At 43.6% G+C, this 27,668-nt stretch overlaps 1 protein-coding gene and 1 long non-coding RNA gene across 3 annotated transcripts in view; one reads left to right on the forward strand and one right to left on the reverse strand.

Moving 5' to 3' along the window:
* The window catches only part of pappa2 (pappalysin 2), a 525,171-nt gene that overhangs the window by 17,130 nt on the left and 480,373 nt on the right, over positions 1-27,668 (forward strand). For both annotated transcript variants that reach the window (XM_059647765.1, XM_059647766.1), the window contains exon 2: positions 15,917-16,979. In XM_059647765.1, coding sequence (XP_059503748.1) covers positions 15,961-16,979 — 1,019 coding nt within the window. In that variant the 5' untranslated portion in view covers positions 15,917-15,960. The remainder of the gene's footprint in view (positions 1-15,916; positions 16,980-27,668) is intronic.
* LOC132209899 (uncharacterized) lies at positions 187-20,843 on the reverse strand. The gene is made up of 4 exons (XR_009446050.1): positions 20,440-20,843; positions 18,141-18,218; positions 13,942-14,105; positions 187-740 (listed from the first exon to the last, which is right to left on the reverse strand). It is a non-coding gene; the product is annotated as an uncharacterized LOC132209899 (long non-coding RNA).

Genomic DNA, 27,668 nt, shown 5'->3' on the forward strand with positions numbered 1-27,668 from the left:
GACGCTGGAGAATCCGAGATAACAAGGTGTGGAGCTGGATGAACACAGCAGGCCAAGCAGCATCTCAGGAGCACAAAAGCTGACGTTTCGGGCCTAGATCCTTTATCCCCCGAAACGTTAGCTTTCGTGCTCCTAACATGCTGCTTGGCCTGCTGTGTTCATCCAGCTCCACATTTTGTTGCCCTGTTTGAATTCCCCCCCGGTGAGAATGGAGTCCGCCGGCAATTGCGGCAAGACTTCCACATCTGGGGTCCAATTGATTTAGTGGCTCAGGCAAAGAATTGCTGTAATGCCACGGAAATGTAATTCAGTGCAAATCCTCTTGTCCAGAAATTAAGAACTCGGGGACACATTTTGAAAGTTACTCCATGTCCTTCACTGCCACGTGCATTCAGCATAAAATACAGTGAAAAGTGTGTACAGTCGCTGTGCGTAAGTGCCATTCACATTAACGTAGTAAAAATAAGAGTCCAAACTTTCCTCCTCTACTGTTACAGCAAGTCGCCACCAGAGTCCCGCTCCAGGCTTCTCAGCTCATACCGTGCTGCCTGAAGTGTGCCCCTGCCCCTCCATTGCTGCCGTCTCCTACCGGTTACCGCGCGTTGCTGCTGCAGGGCCTGCTCCCCCATTTGTTGCTGCGGAGGCTCTCAATCTACACACTGTTGCTGCCGGGGCTCGCTGTTCGCGGTGTTCCGTGGCACGAGGGCTCGCTGCTCTGGGACTTGCCGTTGGCTCCGGTGCTGAGGGGAGAGAAGAAGAAAAGAAATAGAACAAAAGAGTAAAAGTGGAAAGAAACGGGAAAAGAAAGAGCAGAGGAGCTTCAACAGGAGGGTCCCACTCTGCCGCCATCTTGCTCCCTGAATGGGACTTCCCATTTGAGATGACAGATTTTTCGCTTTCGATGGGCTTTGATCGTTGGAATTCCCTTATACAAAGAGTTGTAGAACCTGGGGTATTGAGGTTGAGTGACAGACTTTAAATCTGCAAGGGTCATCAGGAGGGCTGGGGATGGAAAGTGGAGTTAAATTGAGAATAAGAATAGTAATAGGGTAAAGAGGGATTTTATAGAATCCCTACAACATGGGAGCAGGCCATTCAGTTCATCAAGTCCAAAGAGCAGACCCACCCTGTTCCTGTAAGCCAACATTTCCCGTGGCTAACCCACCTGGCCTACACACCATTGGGTTGTGGGAGGAAACCCAGACAGACATGGGGAGCATGTGCAAACTCGCCACAGTTGCTGAAGCATGGAATCGAGCCTGGATCTCTGGTGCTGTAATGCAGCAGTGCTAGCCACTGTGCTGACCTCTTGCAGTGCTGAAGATTCCAAAAAACTGAGATAAAATATGGAAACATTCAACAGATTAGACTGCATGTGTGGAAAGGGCGAGTTTTCTGTGACTAATTTTGTATTGAATTTGCCTGGGTCTTTAATGACATAATTGAAGCTGAGTTTTCGGAACAAGTCATGAACTGGAAAGTAGCATAGAAGACCATAATATGGGAGTCGACCAACATAGCCTATTGCAGGCAATTAGTGTGCATTCAGCTATGAATAACTCAGTGTAATTTATTCTAATAGGCAGACCTTGCTTGACCAACTACTTGGATTTGGAACAGATGCAGAGAGTGTGGTTTAATTTTTCAAAAAAAGTCCTCTTTGAGAATTGATTCATAAGGTAGAATAAGAACAGTAAGAAGGTGTAGGTGGATTGCTTGCAGTGGTGAACGTCACTTGTGAATTGGATCTGGAGAGGGTTCTGCGGTGGATTTTATTGGAGTCATGTTTCTGAACAGCTGTAACAATGTAGGCAGTGAATGATTCTTTTTGATGCTTAGTCAGGAGAAAGGCCACAAGCCTAGTTATTTGCACAAATATTGAAAGTGAAATAGAGAGGAACATGCAGTGAAAGTTTGTCCTCCTCCGGTGAAGAATAACGTGATGAAGGTATTAATGAAGGAAACTATCCTGGCTCTGACTGGATAGAAGAGGGAGAGAAGAGACTTCTTAGTCCAGTGGAGCTCTCTGCTTATGTGACCATTAAGTTTCATACTTATTTGATATTCTTTTACAGGTGCTTCTGTGTACCGTGTCTCTTTGTGGATTGTAGTAGTGTAGTGAAATGTATATAGCAGCAAAAGTGGACTGAGCTTCACCAGAAATTGGCTATTGTTGTCGATTTTGGTAAATTTCAGAGAGAGTTACCCTCCATGAGGTGATGTTTTATCATGTAATCCTCCTATAGTCACTTTCTTGCCTTTGCACCATGCCCTGTTTGGTTCCCAGCTTGTCCCTTTATTCTCCTTGCCACAGCGGGCAAGGTTACCCAACTGCCCTGGACTGGTATCATCTATAAAGACCAACCAAGCAACAGCTGGCAGCCCAGAGCTGCCCTACATGGTTTCTGCTAGGCGTATCAGGCAGAGGGCTCTTGGCACACAGCTTTGTAAATGGGGACCTTGAGGCCACAATGGATCGGTGGGGCTAAAAATGCAATTTCTGCCCACCGAGTGTGCCTTGAGGTGTTTGTGCCAATGTCAGAGGGTTGGAGGAACAACCGACAGGCTGTAGACTTTCACGTGGAGAATTATTGCCACCTATTTTTCTCTGGCAGCTGGGAGGACAGGAAACTGTCCCTTGGTGAGCTGACATGACCATGCGGATATTGATTCCTGTTGGTGTGCCTCTCACCACTCACTAGCCGGAATCTCGTCTCACTGTTCAATACTTTTGTTTTTAAGATTTGGAAAACTTGCCTTTGTTCTTTTGCCCTTGACGTTGTCAATTTCCTCATGGCCCACCTCGCCCTCTCGAATCAGGGCCCTCTCCGAGGCTTACACCATTCGGTATATGGCTAGAGGCTGCCCCCTGCACCCACTGATGTGTCAAGCCTGCCCGCTGCTACAATGACCAGGCTGGAAAGCAGAATTGAATTCACAGCCATTTCAACTAAGTGGGGCAGGATTGAGGGCTGAGTGGTCGTCCAGTTCAGCTATATCTTGCATTCCCGTGTGCCTGTGGCCTCATGTCAGCAAGACTGCCCTCCAGTTTGATTAAGTGAGCCACTCAACCATCAGAATCATTGTGGAATCATCTTCACCCCAGCGACCACAGTGGTTCCAGAGGGTAGCCCATTTACCATCTCCGGAGGGCAACTGAGGCCAGGTAATCAAAGCAGCACATCCTGAGAATGCAAGGTAAATTACGAAGCTTCTATTTTAACCTTATACGTTACAAATCCTGTCTCTTGCTCAGCTTTCCCACCCCTCTTCTGGTTTAAGAGGCTGTTGGAATGCAAATTCATAATGGTAAAATTAAACTTGAAAATTCTGAGTGAAATTGAGGCCAGACGGTTGTGGGACCGCAAGTCTGGAAGCATTTAAATGAAGAATTGTGAATGGAAGAAAAGTAGGAAAGCTAGACTATTCTTGGTTTTAATTTGAGGAGGCAGTGTTGAATCTGTACCTGATGTTCATTAGGGCAACCTCGGCAGTTGGAATCTTAAATCACAAAGAATTTTGAAGCTCTCTTGTAGATACAGCGTTAATATAAAAGGGCGTGAGCTTTAAAAAAATGAAAAATTGCTGAAGATTCAGGCAAACGTGATGGGGTAGAGATTAAAATGAAGTACTTTTCAATACAGTGGGTTATTGGTTAATGCGGTGCTTGACCTTGACCTCAGTGACAAAGTGTCAGTCATCCTATTGTGAATGTTACAAAGCGAGACTGTGCCAAGTGAGACTGAGAGACCTGAGCACATAATGTAAGCTGATACTGCAGTGCTGCACTGACAAGAGTGTGATACTTCGGTGCTAAAGTGGTGTCTTTGGAATGAGACTTTACGCCAGAATATTGTGTGTCACATCAGTTGGCCCCTTTTGAATAGGAGGAAGGAAGTTCTCCCTGGATCTGTGACTAATATTGTTCCCTCAACAGACATCACCAAAATACATAATCTGGACACTGTCATTTTTTCTGTTTCATGGGAGCTCGCTATGAGCAAATTGTCACATTTCTATAACAATAGTTGACTACTCTTCAAAAGCTCTTCATTGACTGTATGCACTTTGTAACACCTTTTGGGTTGTGCACTTCCTTGATTTTATTCCCCAATTTGCCAATGATGTGAAGTTATTTAGAGCACGAATGAGTGGGAAGGAGATGAATTTATTTTCAGAGTGACGACCAAATTGCACAAGCATTTTGTTTTTTATAATGTTCCAAGAGATGTGGGTGTACTCAGCAATGTCAGCCTTGAACTGAGTGGCTTGTTAAGCTATAACGGAGTATTGTTCAGAACTAACCACATCGCTGAGGGTCTCAAGTTGTATGAAGACCAGATCAGGTATGGGTGGCAGATTTTCTTCCCTAAAAAGCATTAGTGAGCTAGAATCGTAGAACCCCCGACAATGTGGAGGCAGGCCATTCCATGAGTCCACACCAACCCTCCATAAAAACATTCCACCCAGACCCATCCCATTCCCTCTCCTTGCAACCTTGCATTTCCCATGGCTAACCCACCTGGCCTGCACACTCTTACATACCAAGGGCGACTTAACAAGGCCAATCCATCTAACCTGCATATCCTTTGACTGGGAGGTACTAGGTGATAGCTACGGTTGTCACTGTGACAACCTTTATATTCTAGATTAATTAATTGAACTGAAATTCCTCCAGTTATTATGGTGAGATTTGAATCCCAGTCCTCAAAGTATTAGCCTAGATCTTTGGATAATTAACCCAGTGACATTAACAGTACCAGAATATCCTTTAGGTTTGAGAGGCAGTAGCTTGATTTTTCTCTGGAATAATGTACAAGGAGTCTGAAAAAGTGAATAGGCACTTACCAAGATTTTTCAGGTAAATTGAAACTGTCTAATTTAAGATGAACTCTAAGAAATGGACTAGACCAAACCAAAATTAGGGATGTGTTATTTGCCTTGTGAAGGGAGTGACATCACTGAAGATCAAGAATAGTTCTGATCTCATGTGAGCGACAGAAAACAATGGAGAAATTAATAAAATACTAATTTTTAAATCCAAGGGGTAGACTCAGACAAAAATGAAGTACGGGTGGGGTGTGGGATTTGTGTGTTGATATATTGCCAGTCCTAGAAAGCATCTATTGGGCCAGTAGAGAGGTTTTGCTGATGTTCAGATCTGAGCTGTCAGCTAAAGAATCAGCCACACACGTTGTCTAGAACTCTTCTGTGGCTCCTTGAAGATGCGGTTGAGTAACATTGCTCACTTGCTGTCCAGTGGGCACTTGCAGATCTGAAAAGTCCCCAGTCTCTCTCTAGTTATCCTGGAAGGGTAAGGTAGTTGAAAACTTTCAGGAATAGGCAAGGCTATCCATTTTGCGATGTTGCAGCCATGGCAGCAACACATGTGGAATTTACCTTGAGTAGGATGCTGCCATTGAGCCAAAAAGACCTTTTGGCTACACCAGAATGCACACAAGTGATGATGTTTAGTGCTTTTGCCTTTGTTGCTCAAACCTTTTGAGTATAGGAGTTGGGATGTTATGTTGAGGAAGTACAAGATGTTGGTGAGGCTGTTTCTGGAATACTGTCCCCCGTTCTGGTCACCCTCCTGTAGGATGGACGTTATTAAGTTGAAGAGGGTTCAGAAAAGATTTACCAGGATGTTGCTGGGAATGCAGGTTTTGAGTTACAAGGAGAAGCGGGGACTTTTTCCACTGAGGGCTGACCTTATAGAGGTTCACAAAAACAAGACAGCCGTGAATGAGATGAATAGCAAAGGTCTTTTCCCAAGTGTGGGAAAGTCAAGTGAGGGGAGAAGGATTTTAAGAAAGATATGAAGGGCAATTTTTTTTACACAGAGAGTGGTTCATCTGTGGAATGAATGACCAGATGAAGTAGTGGATGCGGGTACTGTTACAACATTTAAAAGACATTTGGATGAGTACATGAATAAGAAATGTTTGGAGGGATATGAGGCAAGCACAGGCAGGTGGGACTAGCTTAGTTGGGATTATGGTCAACATGCACAAAATTAGACAGAAGGGTCTGTTTCTCCGCTGCATGACTCTATAACTCTATGTGGTTTATGAATTTCAGTGCCAGACATGTAAGATGTACATTTTAACATCAGATGGATTGGAATAAATGGCACGTTCCTTTTTCTGGTTGCAATAGTCAGAATACTGTCTGCACTCAACTGGTCTGTTCTTGCAAAACTTGGAACATAATGTCTAACGTTCAATGTGATTCTGTAATCAATCCTGAGTAAACGATATACCAAAAACTAACTTAAGATTTTTGGACATTCAGTGTGGCCCACTGAGGTTTGCTTGAAGATTTATATATTCATACACAGGAACCTGTCTGGGCATTGTGCCTTTTTGGAATTAAACAATAGTTCCCTGGCGCATTCTCCATGGCCACATCTCAATTAATTGGACTCGACTGGCCAACTAATCAACACCTTTTCTCATACAGTATAAGTTGCTGTTGCCTTTTCAAATTTAGCATTCTTCTGTCTGTCCTGATGCGTGCAAGTGAGATCACTTTAAAAATATGTCTCTTTTTATAGTGATATCAGAGATGCTTCAGAAACATAGTGTTATTTTCACACCAGTCTTGAAGTTAATGCAACAGTGTTGTAAGTGAAGTAAGGAAGTCATTTTTCTTGGAAAAAGAAAATGCGTTTTCTTTGGAGTGGATGTTTGAGGAACTGTTGGTTTAGTGTGCATTTGAAAGGGAGCTGTGGCACGTGTCGTGAATGGGAATTGCAGGGACATTAATAGGATTATGTAACCTACTTTCAGATGAAATACGGAAAGGAATTCCATCCTTTTGGACAGAGATTTCTATGACCCAAAATACAGACAGAGCTCCAAATTCAATCGGGTCCATCCTGTATTCCAGCATAAAATTGACTGGAAATCTTACAATAATCTTATATGTAGAATTCCAGCAAGGGTCACCCATATTCTAAAATGCAGCACACTCAATACTCTTTACGCGTCAATGCACTAAGTGCTGTCAGTTTCAATTAGTTCCAGCTCCTGGTGTAAAACCCACTAGAAACACCAAGTCGAGCTTCCCTTGTGATTAAACCCTTTCAATAATGAATATCAGTTGTCTTTCAGCAGTGCACTTCTAGACCTCACAAGAAGCTATAGAGGAAGTGTAGCTAATCTTGCTTCCTCTTTTAATGTGAAAATGGGGCACTGATGCAGGCAACCTGAGAGGAGAGTCAACTTGAAATGTAGACAGTAATGCAGTACTGTCATGGACCAGCACCTTTTGATTCGCCGTGGTATTGATTACAGATGCAATTCACTCTGAATAGAGCCTGGTCTGACAAAAGTGAAAGGAGTCGAGAGACAGTAGACCACTCAGATATAGATTATTTATTTCTATTTTTAGAATGGTTGAATGTGCTAACCAATTCACTCCCCCAACTCTTCATTTAGTTGGGCAATTGACCTTTTTATCGTGTGTTTGATATGGAAGAGAAACCAAGGCAGACTGGTCCTTGTGGAAGTGTCTAGTACCATAGGTTCTAATCTCAAAATATTGGGCTGCCCATTTAAAACCAAGGTGAGGTGGAGTAAGGGTGACATTGTGGCTCAGAAGAGGGGTCTCAACCCTAAACACCAGTTTTCCTGCCCCTCTGATGCTGCCTGGCCTTTGGTTCCTCCAGCTCCACACTGTGTTATTCATGACTTCAGCAGCAGCAGTTCTTATTATCTCTGGGTGAGTTATAACCCCACTACAAAGCCTGTTCTCGGAATGCCCACCTTGAACAAGTTATTGTCCTCCCTCCAGAAAGACCTCAGTGGATCTCTCTCCCACTGCAACTCTCAGGTAATCTCTTTGGTTCTGAAACTGCTCGACCACAATTTAAAGCAAACCAGGTATGACAGACACATTGCCTTTCTCAGTACTTGCCTACAGAACCGGAACATCCTAAATGGACTGTAATCTATATTCAGGCCATCCCACTTTAGCCCTGACTGCGACAACTGCTACATACAAAACATTCAGATCCTACAAAAACATTTTTCTCTGCAGTTCCTCAAGCAATTTCTGAAGAAGGATCCGGACCCGAAATGTTAGCTTTCCTGCTCCTCAAATGCTGTCTGGCCTGCTGTGTTCCTCCACTCCACACTGTGTTATCTCTGACTCCAGCATTGGCAGTTCTTACAATCTCATGGTGGCTCAGTGGTTAGCACTGCTGCCTCATTGTACCAGGGACATGGGTTTGATTCTACCCTGTTTGCACATTCTCCCTGTGTCTGTGTGGGTTTTCCTTTGAGTGCTCTGGTTTCCTCCCACAGTCCAAAGATGTGCAGGTTATCTGGATTAGCTATTGGAAATGCAAGGCCACAGGGATAGAATAGGGGGCTGGATCTGGTTGGGATGCTGCTTGGAGGGTCATTGTGGGTCTGATGGGCTGAATGGCCTGCTTCCACACTAGGAGTTCTATGACTTTCTCCTGAGGGTAGTGACTCTAGAATTTTTTGCCGCAGATTGCTAGAGAGGTTGGATCAAGAAGAATATTCACGAGATAGATTTTTAATCAGCAAAGGAATTGAGGGGACTGGAAAGTGGTGTTGAGGATTATCAGATCAGCTGTGATCTCATGAATGGCAGAGCAGACTCAATGGGCTGAATGGCCTATTTCTGCTCCTACATCATGTGGTCTTATTCATCGCCCTTGGTCCTGCATCCATTTTATTTTATCTTACCTTAATTTACACTCTCCCTGAAGGTACTGACCCATTTTCTTCATCTTGACTCTCACATATGTGTGGCAGGTCTCCTATTGGAACTCTTAATCTATAAGGAAGGCTTAATCTATGATTTATCTTAATCCACGGTTGTTCCAGTAAGAGGGACATTGTAGATGAGGTCAATACTGCCTTTGCCTGATGTGTGCAACCAGGCCTGTGTGTGGTTTGTATCCACCATTGTTCTCCATCCTGGAAGCCTCTCCACCAGTACATTCCTGAACATGGATCAGGAGCAATGTTGGGTGTTGTCCTGTGTGGGGTTGTATCTACGCCACACTGGAGCATTACAGCAGCCCACAGTCCCATCATGAAAGCCTGTGCCCTTGTACAGCCTTCCCACCTATCTCAATTTATATTAGCACTTGTTGCCAGCCAGAGTCACTGATCCTCCAGTGAATCTCATTCATCCAGCAACATCGCACACTCCTAACCACAGTGTCACTTTCACAAAACAAAGAGTCTATATCATAAGGCTTCACAAACGTGGCGGTCGTGGGGATGACCAGGATTCAAGACTCCAACTGTGCCTGCTCTTCAACACCGCTGTCTGAGTGATGAGCAGTGAAATTCCGTCGGTCCGACCATCACTAAATACCCAAGTGAGCATCCTTTCCATTGTATACTGAAGGAGCAGCCGTACTCAATGGGGGGTTATCATGCCATCAGATACAGATCACATTGCTTCATAATGTATTGGAATAAGGAAATACAGGATACATCAATGGTGTACAGTAGAGCCCAGAGGTCTGGATGTAGTAATCCAGTAAAAGTGAGTTCTTTGAGAATTGAAAACAGTTTGAAGATTTGAATTCTGTTTATTTTGAGAGAAAAAAGAAAAATCTGGAAGGAATAAATCTGGCATCTGGACCATGAAACTGTCAGATTGCTGTGAAAGTCTCAACTAGTTCACCCAAGTTCCATTTTAACGATAGAAAACCCACTGCCTTTGCTTGTTCTGGGCTATAAGTGTCGTCACACGCTGGCTTGGGTTGACTCTTGACTGCCCTGTCAAGTGGCCTTAGAGGCTGTCCAATTGTATCAAGTCACTAATGTGCGCTAATAATCAAGAAGGCAGGTCAGTCCCAGTTGCTAACCTCCTGACAGCGAAGGGTTCATTGCTAGGGTGCTGTTGACTGACTGACTGATGATTCTTGTAGTCTATGTGAGGACCACTGTCCGACGCCCTGACTGTGCAACGGGACTGTTGAGTGGGTCAAGTTGCATTAGTCTTGTGACAGAAGGAGTACACCTAATTTGGTGAGGCCCTCGTCCCTGTGAGATGGCGCACCGCTCTTGCATGATAAGTATGCGACATTTAAAACACTGGCGAGTGCTGCAGGATCAGTTACTTGAAATCCTGTTTGAGCTCATCTCAGGCAGGGCATGCAGGCCAATTAAAAACACATTTCCTGGCTTGGCTCCCACCCCTGGTATTGGGTTCGAGTGCGTTCCAGACGCTGATGAATTGAGGTCGATTGTAGTAAGTTCACCCTGAAACTGTTTTGTAAACATGGGAGGCCTTACTTGGGAACGGTTTGTTATGTTTGGATAATTAACCGCAGAGAACCAGATCTTGAATTGCCTACTCTAAGGGCCGAGAACTGCCAGCCTTGACTGTACCTGCAGAGAGAAACCTGTTTAATGTACTCCCTGGGTGAGATTCACATTCTGCGATCTTTTATGAATCACTTGGTTTTATTATATCAGTTAGTATTCCTGGGAAGCCTAGACTCTCTTGCTTAAAGCGGAAACCCTGAGGGAAATCTCCAATGTTTTTAATAGCTGTGCAGCACCGATGTGGGGGCCAGTGCGAGGAAGCTCTGGACGGCATGGGGGTGGTGGATTAGAAAAGGCAAATAGGAGACCAAGATTGATTTGGAGTTGGCAATCAGGCGATGCCGGGGAAGGATAACATGACAACGGGCCTGACGCCAGGCAAAACACCTGCATGTTTCTCCTTTTGGCTTTTCCAGCTGCAGCCACTTCACCCAGGGCTGAGTCGGAGACCACTGTGTTGGGAGCCACTGGTACCAGTATCTCTTGAGGCCAGGCTAAACATAACATTGGAAGTAGTGAGACAAACTATGTTTTGACACTGAAGCAAAAATCTGTGTTTCTAAGTTACTGTTCGCAACTTCCAGATGTTCAAAATAGCTTCACAGCGATGCAGTCCTTTTTGAGCAGTAGCCACTGCTGTCCTGTAGGACATATAGCAGAAAACTTCAATAGAGAATGGGTCAAACCTCAGAAAAGCCTCTTTTTGTTGCTAGGCTCCAGCCTGGAAAGTGTTTCCTTGCTTTTTGTTGGCACATGATCATTTGCGTCTAACCAAAAGAGTAGGTTTTGGTGTCCGTTTGAGAGATTCTCTGAAGAATGGCACCTTGAACAGTGCAATGCTCTCTCAGTATCGGTCTAGAATCTTCGCTCCAAAATCGATCTAGATTTTGTGCTCAACTGTCTGAAGTGGTATGTGATCAAGTGCCCATGGTCACTGTCTCAAAATGGCTGATACCTTGGAGTTGTCTGGATAGATCAATCGAGCTACCTCCTTGTCATGATTCACAGACTACCTTGGAGTTGTCTGGATAGATCAATCGAGCTACCTCCTTGTCATGATTCACAGACGGTTACGTGCCATGGAAGCAACTTTCAGTGTTTTCTCACATGCAGATGTAGCCTTTATAAAGATTCAGTGGGAATTGAACAATTGTGGTTTCAGCTGCAGAAGAAGTTGATGGGATAATTCAGTCTTGCTATAGTTCCTGCTTGGAGACCTGCACTAAATTGGTGTTAAAAATCAGAGCTACACGGTCTGATCTTCAACCTGTCCTTGAACACTGATTTCCAACTCAGGCAAATGGGACTAATCTAGTTTGGGAAACTTGGCTAGCATGGGTGAGATGGACTGAAAGGTCTGTTTCTGTGCTGTATGACTCTATAAGTGTCAAATTGTTATATGTACTTGGGCTGCTTTTGTTTCTGGCTGTGTTACAACCCAGGTTCTCACAAACATCAAGTTCAAAATGCTGGAAGAGGTGAACGAGTCCTGAGGTCACTCTCTGGGCAGAGGGTGTGAGCTATCCCTGCCCCTCAACCCAGAGAAATGGGCGCCATCATGTTTCACTTCATGCTTTTCTCTTAATTGTTTAGGACTGGATTTTGGCCAAATTAGGATTGTAGAGACTTTCAAATTGGAGGCTTCAAAACTCTTCAGGAACTCAGACCAGAAAATGCAGTTAGGACGTACAGTGAAGTATTCCCGTAACTGAACACAGACTGGGGAATTTCACTGGCAATTGGAAAGTGCAATGAATGCCATGCCCCACTTTAATAGTGGATGCAATCTGAGCTTCATTATCTGATTCAGTCTGACCGCTTTTCAGCGTTGCTTGTCATCTTCTTTATGACCCATCATGCGGGCAGGCTTGGTTTCGGTGGATTCCACAGTGGAATGCAAAAACTGGGGATAAGGACTAATTCATTCAGCCCTATCCAATAAAATCCCAGTGAGTCTGCTTGTGGTCTGAACGTCAGACTCAGTCCTGGCCGCCACATTCCTTGACTGCCCTACCGGACAAAGATAGGTCTGATCCAGCTCTGAATATTTTCAATGACCCGGCCTCTGTTGCTTCCCTGGGGAAGAGAATGATGAATGTTGATGACACTGACAGAATAGATTACTGCCTAGTCCCGATCTTCAGTGGGTAGTCCCTAAAAGGATATTGACATTCTGGGTCCTGGATTCAGCCCAGCATAAATAGTGAGATAGAGAAGAGGGTCACGTAAGGTGAATAAAGAACATGACAATGTGCACTATTATGCACACTTGGCAGTTTAAGCTCAGATCACCATCTGCGCACGAGAAAACACCAAAAGCCGTTTTTATAGCATGTAACCATCTGTGAATTGTGACGAGGAGGTAGCTTGCTGGATCTATCCAGGCAACTCCAAGGTATCAGGCAGCAGCAGGAGGAGCTGGGATGTTATCTGTGGTTACCTTGGGGTTTTGTTTTCTAACCTTTGCTGTCAGTTTAATGGAATACTGAGCACCTGTCAGACCTCTGAGGTTATTCAGGTTACATGCTGTGGATCACACTCTCTACATGAGAGTTGAGCACTCTAGATTCCTCCCTGTTCCTTAGATTTCAAGTACTGGAATCGTCAGTGTGAGCCTCCTGTTATCCCTCAATGTCTTATTGGCAGTCATAGAAAAGAGGCCATTCGGCCCATTGAGTCTGCACTAAACCTCAGTATCCCAACTAGATCCAGCCCCAACCCTAGCTTAAAATCCACCTAACCTGCACATTATAGATGATTTAGCATAGCCAACCCCTCTAACCTGCACATCATAAGAATATAGGAGGAAACTGGAGAACCCAGAGGACACCCATGCAGACACGGGGAGAATGTGCAAACTCCACACATTTAGTTGCCTGGCTGGAAATGAACCCAGGTCTCTGGCACTGTGAGGCAGCCATGCTAACCGCTGAGCTGGTGTGCTGCCCTCAAACTAATTACATCTTAATTATACAGAGAACATTTAATTTAAAGCAATAATGCTCACTCCCCTTCCACCTCTAATTTTTTTCTGCAACTTAGTAACTGTTTGTCTTTCCCTGTGACTTCATAGATAATTTCTTGATAAATGACTTTATTCTGAATTTCTGGGCCAGATACCTGGGTCTTCTGGTTTAGGGGCTGGGACACTACTCTGAGCTACGAGACCGCTTTTCAAGTGCTCTCATTTGAATGTGCCGCTACCAGTCCTGAAATGATATGGGTCAGAAGGAGAGCAACAAGTCTGTGAATGACCTACCGAATTCAGGCTATTAGATAGGCATATGAATGATAGTATAAGGTAGGGGTGGAGGTTATTTAGACCTTAGGATTAGGGAATAATTTTGGCGCAACATCATGGGCCGAAGGGCCTGTACTGTGCTGCACTGTTCTATGTTCTATCTCACTCCCTTACCCTTTACTTACATCCCTGCAAATTTTTCCCCTTCAAGTATTCATCTGTTTCTCTTTTTTAAAAGTTACCATTGTGTCTACATCCAACACTTGTTCAGTCAGGGCACTCTACTTCATAACACCTTGCTGATTGTACAAATGTTTCCCTCACAGCACCCAGGTTCATATGCCAGTTCTGTGAAATGTGGGTTCTGTGGTTACTGACCTTGCTTCCAGTGGAAACAGTTTCTTTGTATTGTCTCAAAACCAATGTCCAACACCTCCGCAAAACCTCAATTGCTCAAAGATAAGTAGCACTGGTTTCTCTGGTCTCCACGTGTAACTGAAGTCAAATGCAGTCTTCCCATGAGGTGCACAGAAGTGAAATACCTTGTAAAAAAAATATGTTTGAGATATCATGAATGAGTCCATATGTCTCAGATTTACAACGCACCTTTCAAATGGTGCAGTACATCAGGTTGCATTTTTCATCACGGACAACAGTTCTGTTTTAGTGTGAGCATTATTGCTTTAAAGGTTGTTGAAAAGATTCACAAACAGCAGGGAATAATCCCTCAACATTGAGCTTTCATTGAAGGTTACTCAAAGCACAAACATACCCATCCCACACTTCAGTGTTAACCATTACATCTCTGTATCTATGTATGCCTTACATTTCATATATAAATACATGCTAGAATAAGATTTAAATCCACTATCTTCTGATTTAAAGAGCTGTGCCAAATTGATTCATTGTCTTGAGCAGCATCATTGCACAGATACATTGGGGAACTTGATGGAGTAGTTCACATTCAGACTCTGTCCTTTTCAATCCTGTTCAAAGAAGAGACTCAATCAACCCAAATTAGATTTTAATTTTCTGCATTTAATCTAATGCTCCCTCATCTTCTCACATTCTTCAATCGCTTTTCTCTGCATACATTATATCTTGAATTCCTCCTCATTTACTGTTTCAATGGGTTTCCAAGTTTTTAATTCATTGCATGGCCTCTCTCATAGTTAAGTGCAAGGGCCTAGCCCCATTTTCTTCATTACCCAGTATCATTACATTTCCTTTAATGCCTATCCCTTAACCTTCAAACCTATCATCACAGGAAGCAATTTGGATCAAAGTTCTTCATTAAATTCAAGGCTTCACTTGTGTCACCTCAGACACTTTTCCAAAAATGAATTTCCTTGTTTCCACTTCAATTCCAGAAATCATTTTGGTGCTATCGTCTGGGCTTTCCTAGGCGCATTACTAGCCTTCCAAAGGTTAGATGACAAGAATGACAACTGTACTTCGTCTGGGCAGCATCAGTGGAGAAGTTGCTGTTATACGAGGTTTTCAGAAGCTTCCTGAAAGGCAAAATCTTTGCTTGGCTTTTGAAGACTCCCTTTAAAGGTCCACTTATTTAGTGTTTTAGAAAGGTCTGTACTGATAGAGCTCAAATTAATTCACTTTGTCACTAGAGCATAACTGTTCCCTGGAGCTTTTCCAGCCTTTCATTGCATGTTGCAAATTGCTAACACCAATTGCAACTTGAATTTACAAAGGTCAAATTAACTATTGTCCTTCTGTGGATCTAGACGAAAAGTCTCTCAATTCCAATGTTACATTCCTATGTTGTTGGCAGTGTCTTAGTCGGAGGACCCTGGCTTTTAAGTTAGTAGGTTTTAGGTTCATGTCATTTCAGAAACATGGATGCAAAATCCCAGCTGGTGCTGCCATGGAGCACTGAGAGAGTTCTGCACTGCTGTCGGTGCTGCCATTTCGAACTGAGGTACCGGCCATCTCAGCTGCATAAAGGAGAGCATTTTCCAGCATCTTGGCCAATATTTATCCCTCATTCACAGTCAGTAAAGCACAGATTTGCTTTGGGAACATGCTGTGTGCAAAATGAGTTGTCACGTTTTGTCCGTGGTAGACCCTAGAAGGGCTTTCTTGCTGTAAGGCATTTGGAGAAATTTTCAGGGAAATACATGTGTACAGGTGGCTTCCCCTAAAGCTCTGTTACTTATTGGTCATGTGGACTCTGGATCAGGGCAGAATTCGTTTAAAGCACTCGCATTGCAAAAGGTGCTATGTGAATGCGCGTTTTTCTATGGGAGAGGACTGGACACTCGGCCACACATTCTGTTCTCTTTGTTAATCCAGCCTGCTGTATCTCTGTGTGAGAGAGTTTTGTCTTTTCTTGCAGGGCTTTTTGATAACTGCTCTTATTCACTCAGTGAGAAGGGCTGGATGGTCGGCATTGAGTCAGTGGAACACTCTGGAAGAAGGAATCCCCGTTTCTTCTTCTCGCTCCGGACAGATCGAGCGAGGAACGCCACTGTAGTTTTTGGCCACAAGCGTTACCATGCCAACGACTGGATCCGTCTGGCTGTGGCCTATGATGGCCGGCGGATGATGCTGTACGTCAACGGAGCGAGGGTTGGCACCTCTGGTGGCCAGCTGGGAGATCTGCACAGTTCTTTCATGAGCTCCTGCCGGACATTACTGATAGGTGGGGATAGCTCCCAGGATGGGCACAGTTTCCGTGGTTACCTGGCTAGCTTTGCCCTGTGGAAGACTGCAAAATCTCAAGAAGAGCTGATGCTGAGTTACCGTCAAGGTATTCCCGCGGGAGATCCCACCTTGATCGTGGAGGCAGATTTCTCTAAAATGGAAGACCAGTGGATACCGGATAAGGACAATCACTACCCCATCTCGGAGCAGATGCTCCTTCCACAGCCTAAACTGGTGTCTCCTCTGAACCCTCCGGCTTGTGGCCTGACGGTTTGCGACAACATTAACGTCATTGGAAACTATAACAGTTATTGGCCGCTCCGGGATAAGAAGGTTATCCGCTACCGAGTGGTCAATGTTCATGATGACCAGCGGCGCAATCCCACAGTCTCCAAGGAGCAGATTGAGCTCCAGCACCAGGCCTTGAACAGGGCCTTCGGCAGGTACAACATCACGTGGGAGCTCACCGTCACTGAGGTCCTCAACACCACCCTCCGGAACCGAGTCATCCTGGTCAACTGTGAGAAGAGCAAGATTGGCAACGATCACTGTGACCCTGAGTGCGACCACCCCTTGACAGGGTACGACGGAGGAGACTGCCGATTCCTGGGGAGGTGCTATGTTTGGAAAAGGAGAGATGGGGTCTGCAACATGGAGTGTAACAATATCCTGGATGACTTTGACGATGGCGACTGCTGCGACCCCACAATTACGGATGTGAGGAAAACTTGTTTTGACCCAGACTCTCCAGAAAGGTAGGAATTTGTTTTTGGTTTTATATTCAATCATAGGATGTAGGCTTCTTTGGCTATTCTTGAGGATGTGGTGGACAGCTGTATCCTTGAACTGTTGTAGGGAACACCATGCACTACAATTAGGAAGGGTGTTACTAATGACTGTGCTGTTTAATTGAGAAAGTGTTTCTACGGTGACACTGTACATGCCACTGTTGTTAGTGTTAGCAGTTGCATGATATTTTGCAATGAGCATTTCCAAATGAAGTCTAAATTGTTCTAAACATAGGAGGGCTGAAACTTGGTGTCCCTTTCCGAGAAACACCAATGTGAAACTTGAATTTCTCACACCATCTACTCTTGTGGCCTCCCATATTGATACATCAGAGAAGAAGTGAGCTCCCATCAATTGGCCAGTGCTGGATTTGAACTTGTTTCTTGAAAGGACAGTGTCCTAGTATTCTCAAGCTGTCCTGAGACTCATCAATATCATTAGCTATGGAAGAACAGAACTGCCCTTTCTCTAATGTGTCAAGCTGTGAAGTGTTCAGACAGCTGACGTTTTTGATTAGGATGGGGCCTCAGTGTGATTAACTATCTAGTAAATCTTCTCAATGGAGCTTGCCTACACTGTTTTTAATGGTTCAGTATAATCAGAATTGAGAATCAACCACGGATTTATTTTTTAGCTTCAAAAGTGTTATTTTTATTAGCTTTAAAACAGGTGCTTAGAACCTTGGCGAAGAGCAGGAAATGAAGAGCTTAGAATGATCAAAGTATTCTAATTGTGCAGTCAGAAGGTTAATATTACAGAGTCATGGATTCTGTCTGAATAGTGCCATGTTTGACCCCAAACAGTGCAACGTACCCTTCTCCCCATGTTCCCAAATGGCGTGCTCTCTCTCTCTCTGCCCCCCTCTCTCTCTCTCTCCCCCCCCTCTCCCCCTCCTCTCATTCTCTCTCACTCTCTCATTTTCTTTCTCTCCCTCAATCTCTCACATTTTCTTTCTCTCGCTGTCTCTTTCTCATTCTCTCGCTTTCTTTCATTCTCTTATGCTGTCACATTCTCTCTCTCCACCTCTCCTTCCTTCTTTCTTTCTGTCTCTCATTTTCTCTCTTGATGACTCCTCCTGGACTGTTTGCTGGACTATCACAGTTGATCTTGTAGGTCACGGCACTTACCTGTCTGAAGGACTGTCCATGGGCTATCTTGAGAACTGTATCCAGACTCTGCCATGTCTGCCCCCTCAGGCCGTTGCCCTGTAGCACCACAGTGAAGAAATGCGGGAGAATTAATGCCAGGATCCAGACTGACAGATGCTCCGAACCCCATTTGGGAAGCCAATTATCTCCTCCTTTGCCCATTGCTGTTTGTGAGAACTTGCTGTGCACAGATTGGCAGTGCATTGTGAGGCCTGGTATTTGTGTTGCGTTCTGCTGTGGGACTTGAACCCAGAACATGCTTACTGTGAGGTGATACTGCCACCTCCTGTTTTACAGGTAGGAACTATTCCAACCTGTTGATGCACAACTGTTTTAACAAGGGCAATACCTTGTATCACCACTTTATCATCAGTGATTGTTGCAAACCAACTAAAACAATTAAAATTGTTTTTGCAAGAAACTGCCATGTATCCTTGAGTGAAACCTCCAATACTGCCACTAGAAAAATGTTAAAGCAGAATTGCTAAGTTATGTACATTATAATATCATATTTGTATTTAATTGTTTTTGTTTTTGTCAGTATTTTAATTGTTGGGACTTGTTTTCCATTTCACTGACGTTCCTGTAATTTGATGGGAAAGATTGGAGGTGTTTCCCCTACCCTGTCTTTTCCCCCTTCTACAGATGTTGGATGGCTGCAGAGATCAGCTGCTGGGGGCTGCCTGTTGAGTGTCAGTGGCCAAGCAGAGTATCAGGATAGTGGGAGGATGACCAATGAAGACTCCGGCCTTCCTTGTGGGCTTGCCCCTTTGCTGCAGTCTCCACATTGTAAAGGCCAATTAAAAACCTATTATTCCAGGTCTGGTCCAGCTTCTTAATCCTTCCCCACAACCCCTACCCCACCCCACCTTTACCTTTTCATTGTGGGGAATATTTGTACCTTTCCCTGGTGGGGGCTTTCAGATGTAGTCAAGGCCCTGAGAGCGAGTTTGTGGTACAGGCTCAGCTGACATCGGAAGGACATTTTGTTTAGCTGAGGAGCTTGGAATTGGGAAGGGTCTGCTTCTGGTCTTCATTCCAGGTCAAATGGTTAATTTGTAAGAGACCACTCTCCACCCCCGCTACCCAGCACTATCCCCTCCTCTCCTGGCCATTGGGCAAGGTGGATTTGAATCGGTTGCAAGGAATTGAGTTTTTTTAACAATGTCACCCCTTATTATCAGTGGTTGTTGAAAAATGTCAACACATTGAGAAATGTTAATTCACTGATTCTGAACTCAATGTGCCCTGTGATTTGGGCTGTATTAAATGGTTTTCCTTTGAAGAGGAATGATTTGAGGGAGGCTCAGTCCCGTTCTTGTGACAGAGGAGACAGCAAACTCAGCTGTTGAAACGGGCACAACCACATTGCGATTTTAACTTTGGTTGACATGGAGACATGTGGGCTGCCCTAATAAAGTAAAAAATAAACAAAAGAACTGCAGACGCCTGAAATCTGGAAGTAGAAATTGCTGGAAAAGCTCACCAGGTTGGACAGCATCCGTGAATGGAAATCAAAGTTAACATTTTGGGTCCAGTCACTCTGAAGTTCTGAAGAAGAGTCACTGGACCCAAAACATTAACTCTGCTTTCATTCCACAAATTCTGCCAGATCTGCTGAGATTTTCCAGCAATTTTTGTTTTTGTTTCACTAATAAAATGTCGCATTATTTGGAGTTCCCATTTTTCTGGCACCTGTTTTAGTGACTTAGGTTGTGCTTTAATGGTATTATATAGATGTCAGGATCCCCTGCTTTCATGAACTGTAAATTCATCATTATACTCATTTCATCTTGATATATGACATGGCTGTAGTTATAACTTGTCATAATAATTCACTGTTACGTTGATATTTCTGAGCTGTACCGAGTAAAATAACCTCTCGATACAGATATTGCTGTTTATTTTTTTTGAACAATTGGCCAATTGTGAGTTGGTGAGGAATCAATGATAAATATTGGGCATTTTAAAACTACATGCCTTCTGCTTGATGATAAAATAACACTCCCAGCTATGCAAAGAAATACAAATAAAATGCAGAGAACTTTTGAAGGCATTGTGATTGTTTAACCAGATTTACAATGCAAGAGAAAACAGGTGATTTGCTTAATATAGAATCGTGGAGCAGAACCATTTGTGCTTATACATGAAACGTGGGAGTCATTTTGGGCAGAGCAAGTTCCCACATGCAGTAGTATAGGAATGATTCACTAATCTGTCTCTGAAATATTGATTAAAGGGTAGATATTGGCCACCAAGAAGCTCCTCCTTCACTCACCTTCCAAATAGAAACACTGGATCTTTGAAGCAGATAAGAAGATGAGCCTTCGGTTCAAAGCCTTTTCCAAACGGAAGCATCCGCAGCACCGTGATATGGTGATGTCGCTGTACTGCTGAAAGCCTCACTATCTAGATTGCTACGCCTGCCAAAAAATAATTGGAGCATTCTTGGCATTTTGCTCAGTTCTGAAGGCAGGGACCCAACTGATTTTATTTACCGTCTTTTCATTAAAGTCACTGGAGCTGGCCATGGTGCTGATTAAGTGATCAAACAGACGGGCCGCATTCTTGCTCAGAAACGCCGCGGTCCTTGCACTCGAAGCCCTCTGGCAGTGATCAAGTCAGTCAAAGCAAGATGTGTGATCACTTCCGACAAATGAACAGGAGATTTTGTTTGTTAAGGCCGTCTCTTTGTCTGAGCTATTAAGAAACAGGGAGCAATAAACATTTTACCAGCAATCCAGAATTGTTTCAAATTGGGCTCAATGAAAGGCAAGATCCTTTTGATTGCCTTCAGGTCTTCTATGCTATCATTAAGAAAAGAGAGAACTTAAATGATATTGTGTCTTTATCATATCAGAATGTCCCAACGTGTTTAACAACCAATTAATTTATCTTGAATTCTCACCTTGTAATGTAGGAAACCCCACAGTTACACAGCAATGGCCCACAAACAGCAAAATAATAAGTTGCCAGGTCGTCTGTTTAAATAGTGTTGGTTGAAAGATAACTATTGAAAGATGCCGCAGGGAGAACCACCCTGCTCTTCATGAGAGGTCTCAAATCTCCCCAGAAAGGTGACAGCTGCGATCCTTCAGTGTAGAGTACACCCTTAGATTTTGTGTCTCTCTCTGTAGCAGGAACTGTATCTATGACCTACGGACGCAGGGGTGAAGGGTGTGACCACCTGAGCTGATTAAAATAGTAAATTTGAGGTCAGGCTGACTAAACTGATTTCCCTGTCAGCTTTCCCCAGTTGCCTGGCTCAGGCACAATTTGTTTGTTACAAGTTAAAAATAAGCACAGATTTTAAGGTTGCTGCTAGGCTGAACCTACACTGGTTTGCCAACGGAACAGTGTAGTGCCAAATCATTTCTTTATCCCCATCATGACGTTGTTAATTTTCTTGCATCCAAAGTTTAATCAGTACCACGTCCACTGGCGGTTGGGCTAATGACTACACTACGTGCTGTATAGATCAGGCATGATCAGTAGAGAGATTAAAAGAAATAATGTTTCGGACTGGTGGCCTTTCACCATTGACCTGTGAGATCAGTTTGCGTTGCTGTTTCAGCTTTTGAACATCTGCAGTCATTCGCTTTGGTTTTGCTTTTTGGGGGCGAGTTTGTTTTTCTGTTGTCATATTTAATCACGCCTAAGAGCTATGTGAAGTGGAAAGCCCAGGTCTTCTATTTTATCAAAGCTCCTGTAAACATGACCCAAATCCCTACATATTTCCTCCCTTTCCTTTCCTGGAGAACTATGGGGTTATGTCCCATTTGGCTTGGGTCTCCCAAAGATATGTAAGCTTTGACATTTCATGGGACTATCTCCATCTTCCTCCATAACTCCAGGAGACTGGTGGAACATCAGTGGTGGAAGGTGGCTTAAAGTGGCCACTTTCATTCTTTCTCTGCTGAAAGACCAAGAGGACTTTAATGCTGAATTAGTTGATGAGATGAATTTTCAACATTTCTGCTGAAATCCTTCCTGGAAAGGAACAGAGTAGTCTGATTACATAAATGGGTCTTTTCTTATTCTCCTTGTACAGTACACCCTTACCCAGCTTTCATGCCATACCAAATTCTTATCATTTTTGAGTCATAGAGTTATGGAGCACAGAAACAGACTCTTCAGTCCAACACATTCAGTTCTTTTCCCTCCTGCACCCAGCTAATGTCAGCTCCTGAATGGAATAGGATTCTGTGCACATCTATTACCTTGAGTACTGGACTTGAGGCTGCGCTTACAAATTGGTCCACCTGGGGAGCCATCCTACATTAGTTGCTTTAGAAGAATAGATGAGTTGGGGCAAAACATTGAAGGAAATACAAGCAATTCCCTATATCTTTTGTGGCTGAGACATACTAACACTAAAACTAAGGAGCAGTAATTCAGCAGAGCCAAGAAACCAAAGACAGAAACCATTTCAATATTGGACTATAATAAAATGTGAGGCTGGATGAACACAGCAGGCCAAGCAGCATCTCAGGAGCACAAAAGCTGACGTTTCGGGCCTAGACCCTTCATCAGAGAGGGGGATGGGGTGAGGGTTCTGGAATAATAATTTTATTCCAGAACCCTCACCCCATCCCCCTCTCTGATGAAGGGTCTAGGCCCGAAACGTCAGCTTTTGTGCTCCTGAGATGCTGCTTGGCCTGCTGTGTTCATCCAGCCTCACATTTTATTATCTTGGATTCTCCAGCATCTGCAGTTCCCATTATCTCTCTCTCAATATTGGACTAGTATGGTCCAGCTTGTGGAGAATCAACATCAACATAGAATTCCAGAGCTTACCTCCATGACACAAGATTTACGTGGGATACAGATGCACATCTTTTTTGCTTATTCTTTCATGGGATGCAGGAATTTTTGACAAAACTGGCATTCATTACCTCCCTAATTGCCTGTGATTGGAGAGACTGCCTCAGCCATTTCAGAGGGCAGTTAAGAATCAATCAGGTTGCTGTAAATCTGGAGTCACACACATAGATTAGATCAGATAAGGGCTTCCCTAAAGGATATGGAGCTGATAGTTTGGTGGTCACCATTTCTGAGATTATCTTTGGGGGGCTGTCATGGTGAGATTTGTGAGCATTAACCTTGGGATTAACAGCCCAGTGATCTTACCACAGAATCACCATGTCCCACATTTATCACTCAAAGAATCCAAGGAGAAGTTTGTCTCTACAGTATCGCTGTCTGAATGGGCTCTTAAAATGCCACCAGCGGAGAAAACGTTCAAATTCTGCACTTTCAAAGTGACCTTTGAATTTACTTATGGCTTCACTGCTCCCTGTCTGTATAATGTTCCACATGTATACAACCTCTGATTCTGACCCCTAGGGATGCCCAGATTTCTTCAATCCATTTGTGGCCATACCCTGAGTTACTTGCAATGTGATTTCTGGTATTCCCTCCCTAAATCTCTCCTTCTCACTGTCTCCTCTTGGATTCTCTTGAAAATCTATGTCTAAGCTCTTGGCCATCCATATTAATATCTTTCTGGGTGTGCTGCTGTCAAATGATTTTTATTTGATAATGTTCCTCTTGAAATGCCTTGAGAGGCTTTTCTAAGTTAAAGATGATGTGTAAATACACGTTGTTCTTGTTCTCGGTCGAAAATTCTGTCTTGTACCAGCGTTGGATTCTACAGAAGCTGGTCACCCTCTACTCCTTGAGCATTGGAGATAAAATGATCACGTTGGGATTTTAAGTCAGCTGACCTTGTGCTGATTCTGATATAATCTGTAGTGATCAGAGGATGCTCAGTTTTCAGTTATTGAAAGGAAGAAGCCTGCATTACTTTTCTGCTCTCCATTCCCAAAATCTCTGAGACACAGCTGTTGTGGTTTTGGGATGGTGTCAAGCTTCTTGAGTATTATTGGAGCTGTCCCGTTCTAGCCAAGTGAGGAATGTTCCATCACACCGCTGACTTCTGCCTTGTAGACGGTGGACAGGTTTTAGGGAGTCAGGAGGTGAGTTCCTCGCTACAGTATCTCTAGCCTCTGACCTGCTGTTGTAATCACAGTATTTACTTGGCTGGTCTATTTCGGCTTCTGGTCAACGGTAATCCCTAGGATGTTGATAGTGGAGGATTCGGTGATGGTAATGCCATTAAATGTCATGGGCGATAGATTAATTCATTTCTTGGCGTTAGTCATTTTTTGCCACTTGTGTAACACGTGTATCTGTCCAGAGTTTGACATTTTCCAGATCTTGTTGCATTTGATCATGGACTGCTTCAGTATACAAGGAGTCAAGAGTGGTGCTGAACATTATACAATCATCAGTAAATCCCACTTCTGACCTTATGATGGAGGGAAGGCCACTGCTGAAGCAGCTGAAGATGGTTGGGCCTCGGACACCACCCTGAGGAATGTTCTGGATGACTGACCTCCAGCAACTACCACCCTGTTCCTTTATGCTAGACACAATTCCATCCAGCAAAAAGTTTTCCCTGTTTCCTAGTGACTTTAGCTTTGTGAGGATTTCTTCATGCCATGTGCAGTAGCTATTGCCTCACCTCTGGAATTCTGTTCTTTTGCCCATGTTTGGACCAAGGCTATAATGAGGTTCGGAGCTGAATGACCCTGGCTGAACCCAAACTGGGCATCATCGGCAGGCTATTGATGAGCAAGTTCCATTTCTGTCCACCCATAGGTCCTGTTGAGCAAGGGCTGCTTCCAGGCCAGCATCCCATTTTCAAACATTTACACTTCCCATTACCACCACACCTAGTTATTATTTTCATGAGAGCATAAGAACATAACATAAGAACTAGGAGCTGGAGTAGGCCATTCAGCCCTTCGAGCCTGCTCTGGCATTCAATTAGATCATTGCTGCCACCATTTTGTGGACTCAAATCCATTTACCCGTGTTCTCACAGTAACCTTTAATTCCTTTATTGTTCAAAAAAAAATCTGCCTTGGCTTTAAAAACGTTTACTGAATAGCATCAGCTACTTCACTGGGCAAGGAATTCCATAGATTAACAACCCTCTGAGTGAAGAAGTTCCTTCTCAATTCAAGTTCCTTCTCAAATCTCTCTCTCAGCTTATCAGTAGTCTCTTCGTTTGCCCATCTCTCTATCTCTCTCTTTTTTTCTCTCTCTCTCTCTCTCTCTCTCTCTGTGTGTATGTGTTTGCATTGCAGCACCTGTTGGTACTTTGATGATTGAGAAGTAGACTAGTGGTGCGGTAATTGGTTGTGTTGGATTTTTCCTGCTTTTTGTGCACAAGATAAACCCGGACAGTTTTGCGCATTGTCAGGTAGATGCTTATTGCTATTGCTGGTGAAATGGTTTCTCCTGCCACTTGATCGTCACAAATGATCAACCAGAATGCAGGACGGTGCTGAGTGTCCAAAAGAAGGTATTTTTTCAAATCACTGCCAACAGAAAGACATGAGCTGGGTGTTTAGTAGGTTTAAAATGTCAAAGTGAGGTGACTAATAGAAAATGGGGGATCTCTTAGTGACATGAAATGAGCTCAATTAAAGCAGAATAACACTTTGCAACAGTGTGATAAATAATTGAAGGTGCCCTCATTAATGTCAGTCCGTCACTTGGTTCTTTGAAGAGAGCTGTTTCTGGTGATGAAATGTGTTGATGATTATAGGACTAATTATAATGAGGTGGAGAATGATTCACCCCTATTGGGATTATCATATAAAAATAAAACATCATGTATGTCCTGATTCCATTTTGATTTAGTCCCCAGGGTAGTAGAGTCCAAAACTAGAGGGCATAGGTTCAAGGTGAGAGGGGTAAGATTTAAAAGGGCCTAAGGGGCAGAGGGTGGTGCATGAATAGAATGAGCTGCCAGAGGAAGTGGTGGAGGATGGTACAAGAACAGCACTTAAAAGGCATCTGGATGGGTATATGTATAGGAGGGGTTTAGAGGGATATGGGTCAAATGCTGGCAAATAAGACCAGATTAGTTTAGGATATTTGGTCAACATGAACCATGTGGACTGAAGGGTTTTTTTCCGTGCTACACAGCTTGATGAAATTATGACTCTAGTCCCTCCCTTATTCTCCACCCTTTCCTTTCCTTGCTGTGGCACTGCCCCTACCTAATTACTCCAAGATTCAATTTTTAAAATGCGTGATTTGGCGGAGGACTTTCAAAAAAAATCATGTGTCTGAGGTAGTAAGCATTAAAATTCCTTGGCCCAGTTCTTCCTGACATTTTGTGAGTTACACACCCTACGTTCCTGACCCAGTTAAGGGTCTGCACATTCAGTCCACCTCCTGAGGTAGCTATGCAAAGGTTACCACTGTCTCTCTTGCTAAAGTATGCCCCTCAAACCTCTGATTATTGTGTTTGTGGCCTGTGACATTACACAGCCTGCTGCTGAACCAGTCACTACTATTGCACTGAACTTGAGATTGAGTCAATTATGTGTATAACCATTTGCACACACAACACACATTAACAGTATACGCAGCATGACTCAAACATAATGATTTCCGTTTTGGTAATGAGTCACGCTTGTTCCAGAGACACGCACGTGCAAGCACTCATAACTTTAGAATACCTTTGGAAATTATTGAACTTTACTGGGAGCCAAGTCAAGTTCAGATTCTTCCTCCATATCTGAGCAAACATAGGCACTAAAAGGCGAAGCAGTAGCTGGGTATCTGCACGGTTTGATTAAACAAATGCAGAAAAGGGGATTTTTGCACTGGTAAACCACTGCCTCTTAGGCATACAGCAAGTAGCAAAGGAGTAGACTTAAAAAGTAAACCATTTTAAATTCATCGTTTACATCTAAAGTGCAGGCTCACCATTGATCTAAAAATGTGCAGACACTAGTAAATACAGATCGGCCACTTGTTCTATTACAGTACAAGGCCTTGCCAATGAGACACACATAGCCTTTTCCAATATACACATGCACGGACATACCTGATCTGTTCAGACCAGGATGGAGCCTTTACACAGTGGTAAGTGATTTACTTTGGAGGAGAGGTTATGCAAACAAGCCTTTAATAGTTTTCAAAATTCTAAACATTTTATCTCTTGCCAAGTACAACTGCGCTACAACCAAAACATATGAGCAATAAACTGGGGATTTAAACGTCCTTGTGCAGATCTCCACTTGACAGCCCTCCAAATACAGAAGCAATTAACTATGCTGCAGATTGGAAGGAGGTTTGAGAAAACTGTGTTTGTGCAGGTGATGAAATGTTTTGTTTGCCGTGTTTTTCAAAATATATTTTTACTGCTAATTTCCTTTGTGTGCCCTGAGTTCCTCACTTGGGAACTTGTAGTTTCGGAAGAGTCTGGTGTTTCAGTTTATTAATCTCGGCAGCTCAAACTGGAAGGAGGGTGCTGGTAAATAAATCCCATCTCCATCTCCTCATCAGTGGTCACTCAGGGGACCCTGAGGCTGAGCATTTTACACTGACCTCACCTGAAAAGGGAAGCTGCACTCTAAAGGAGTTATCACTGGCATAATTTTTAACCAACCCCAAAATTGTGGATTCTCCATGTGTTCCTTT

This window comes from Stegostoma tigrinum, chromosome 8, assembly GCF_030684315.1.
Source record: "Stegostoma tigrinum isolate sSteTig4 chromosome 8, sSteTig4.hap1, whole genome shotgun sequence".
Taxonomy (NCBI): Eukaryota; Metazoa; Chordata; class Chondrichthyes; order Orectolobiformes; family Stegostomatidae; genus Stegostoma; species Stegostoma tigrinum.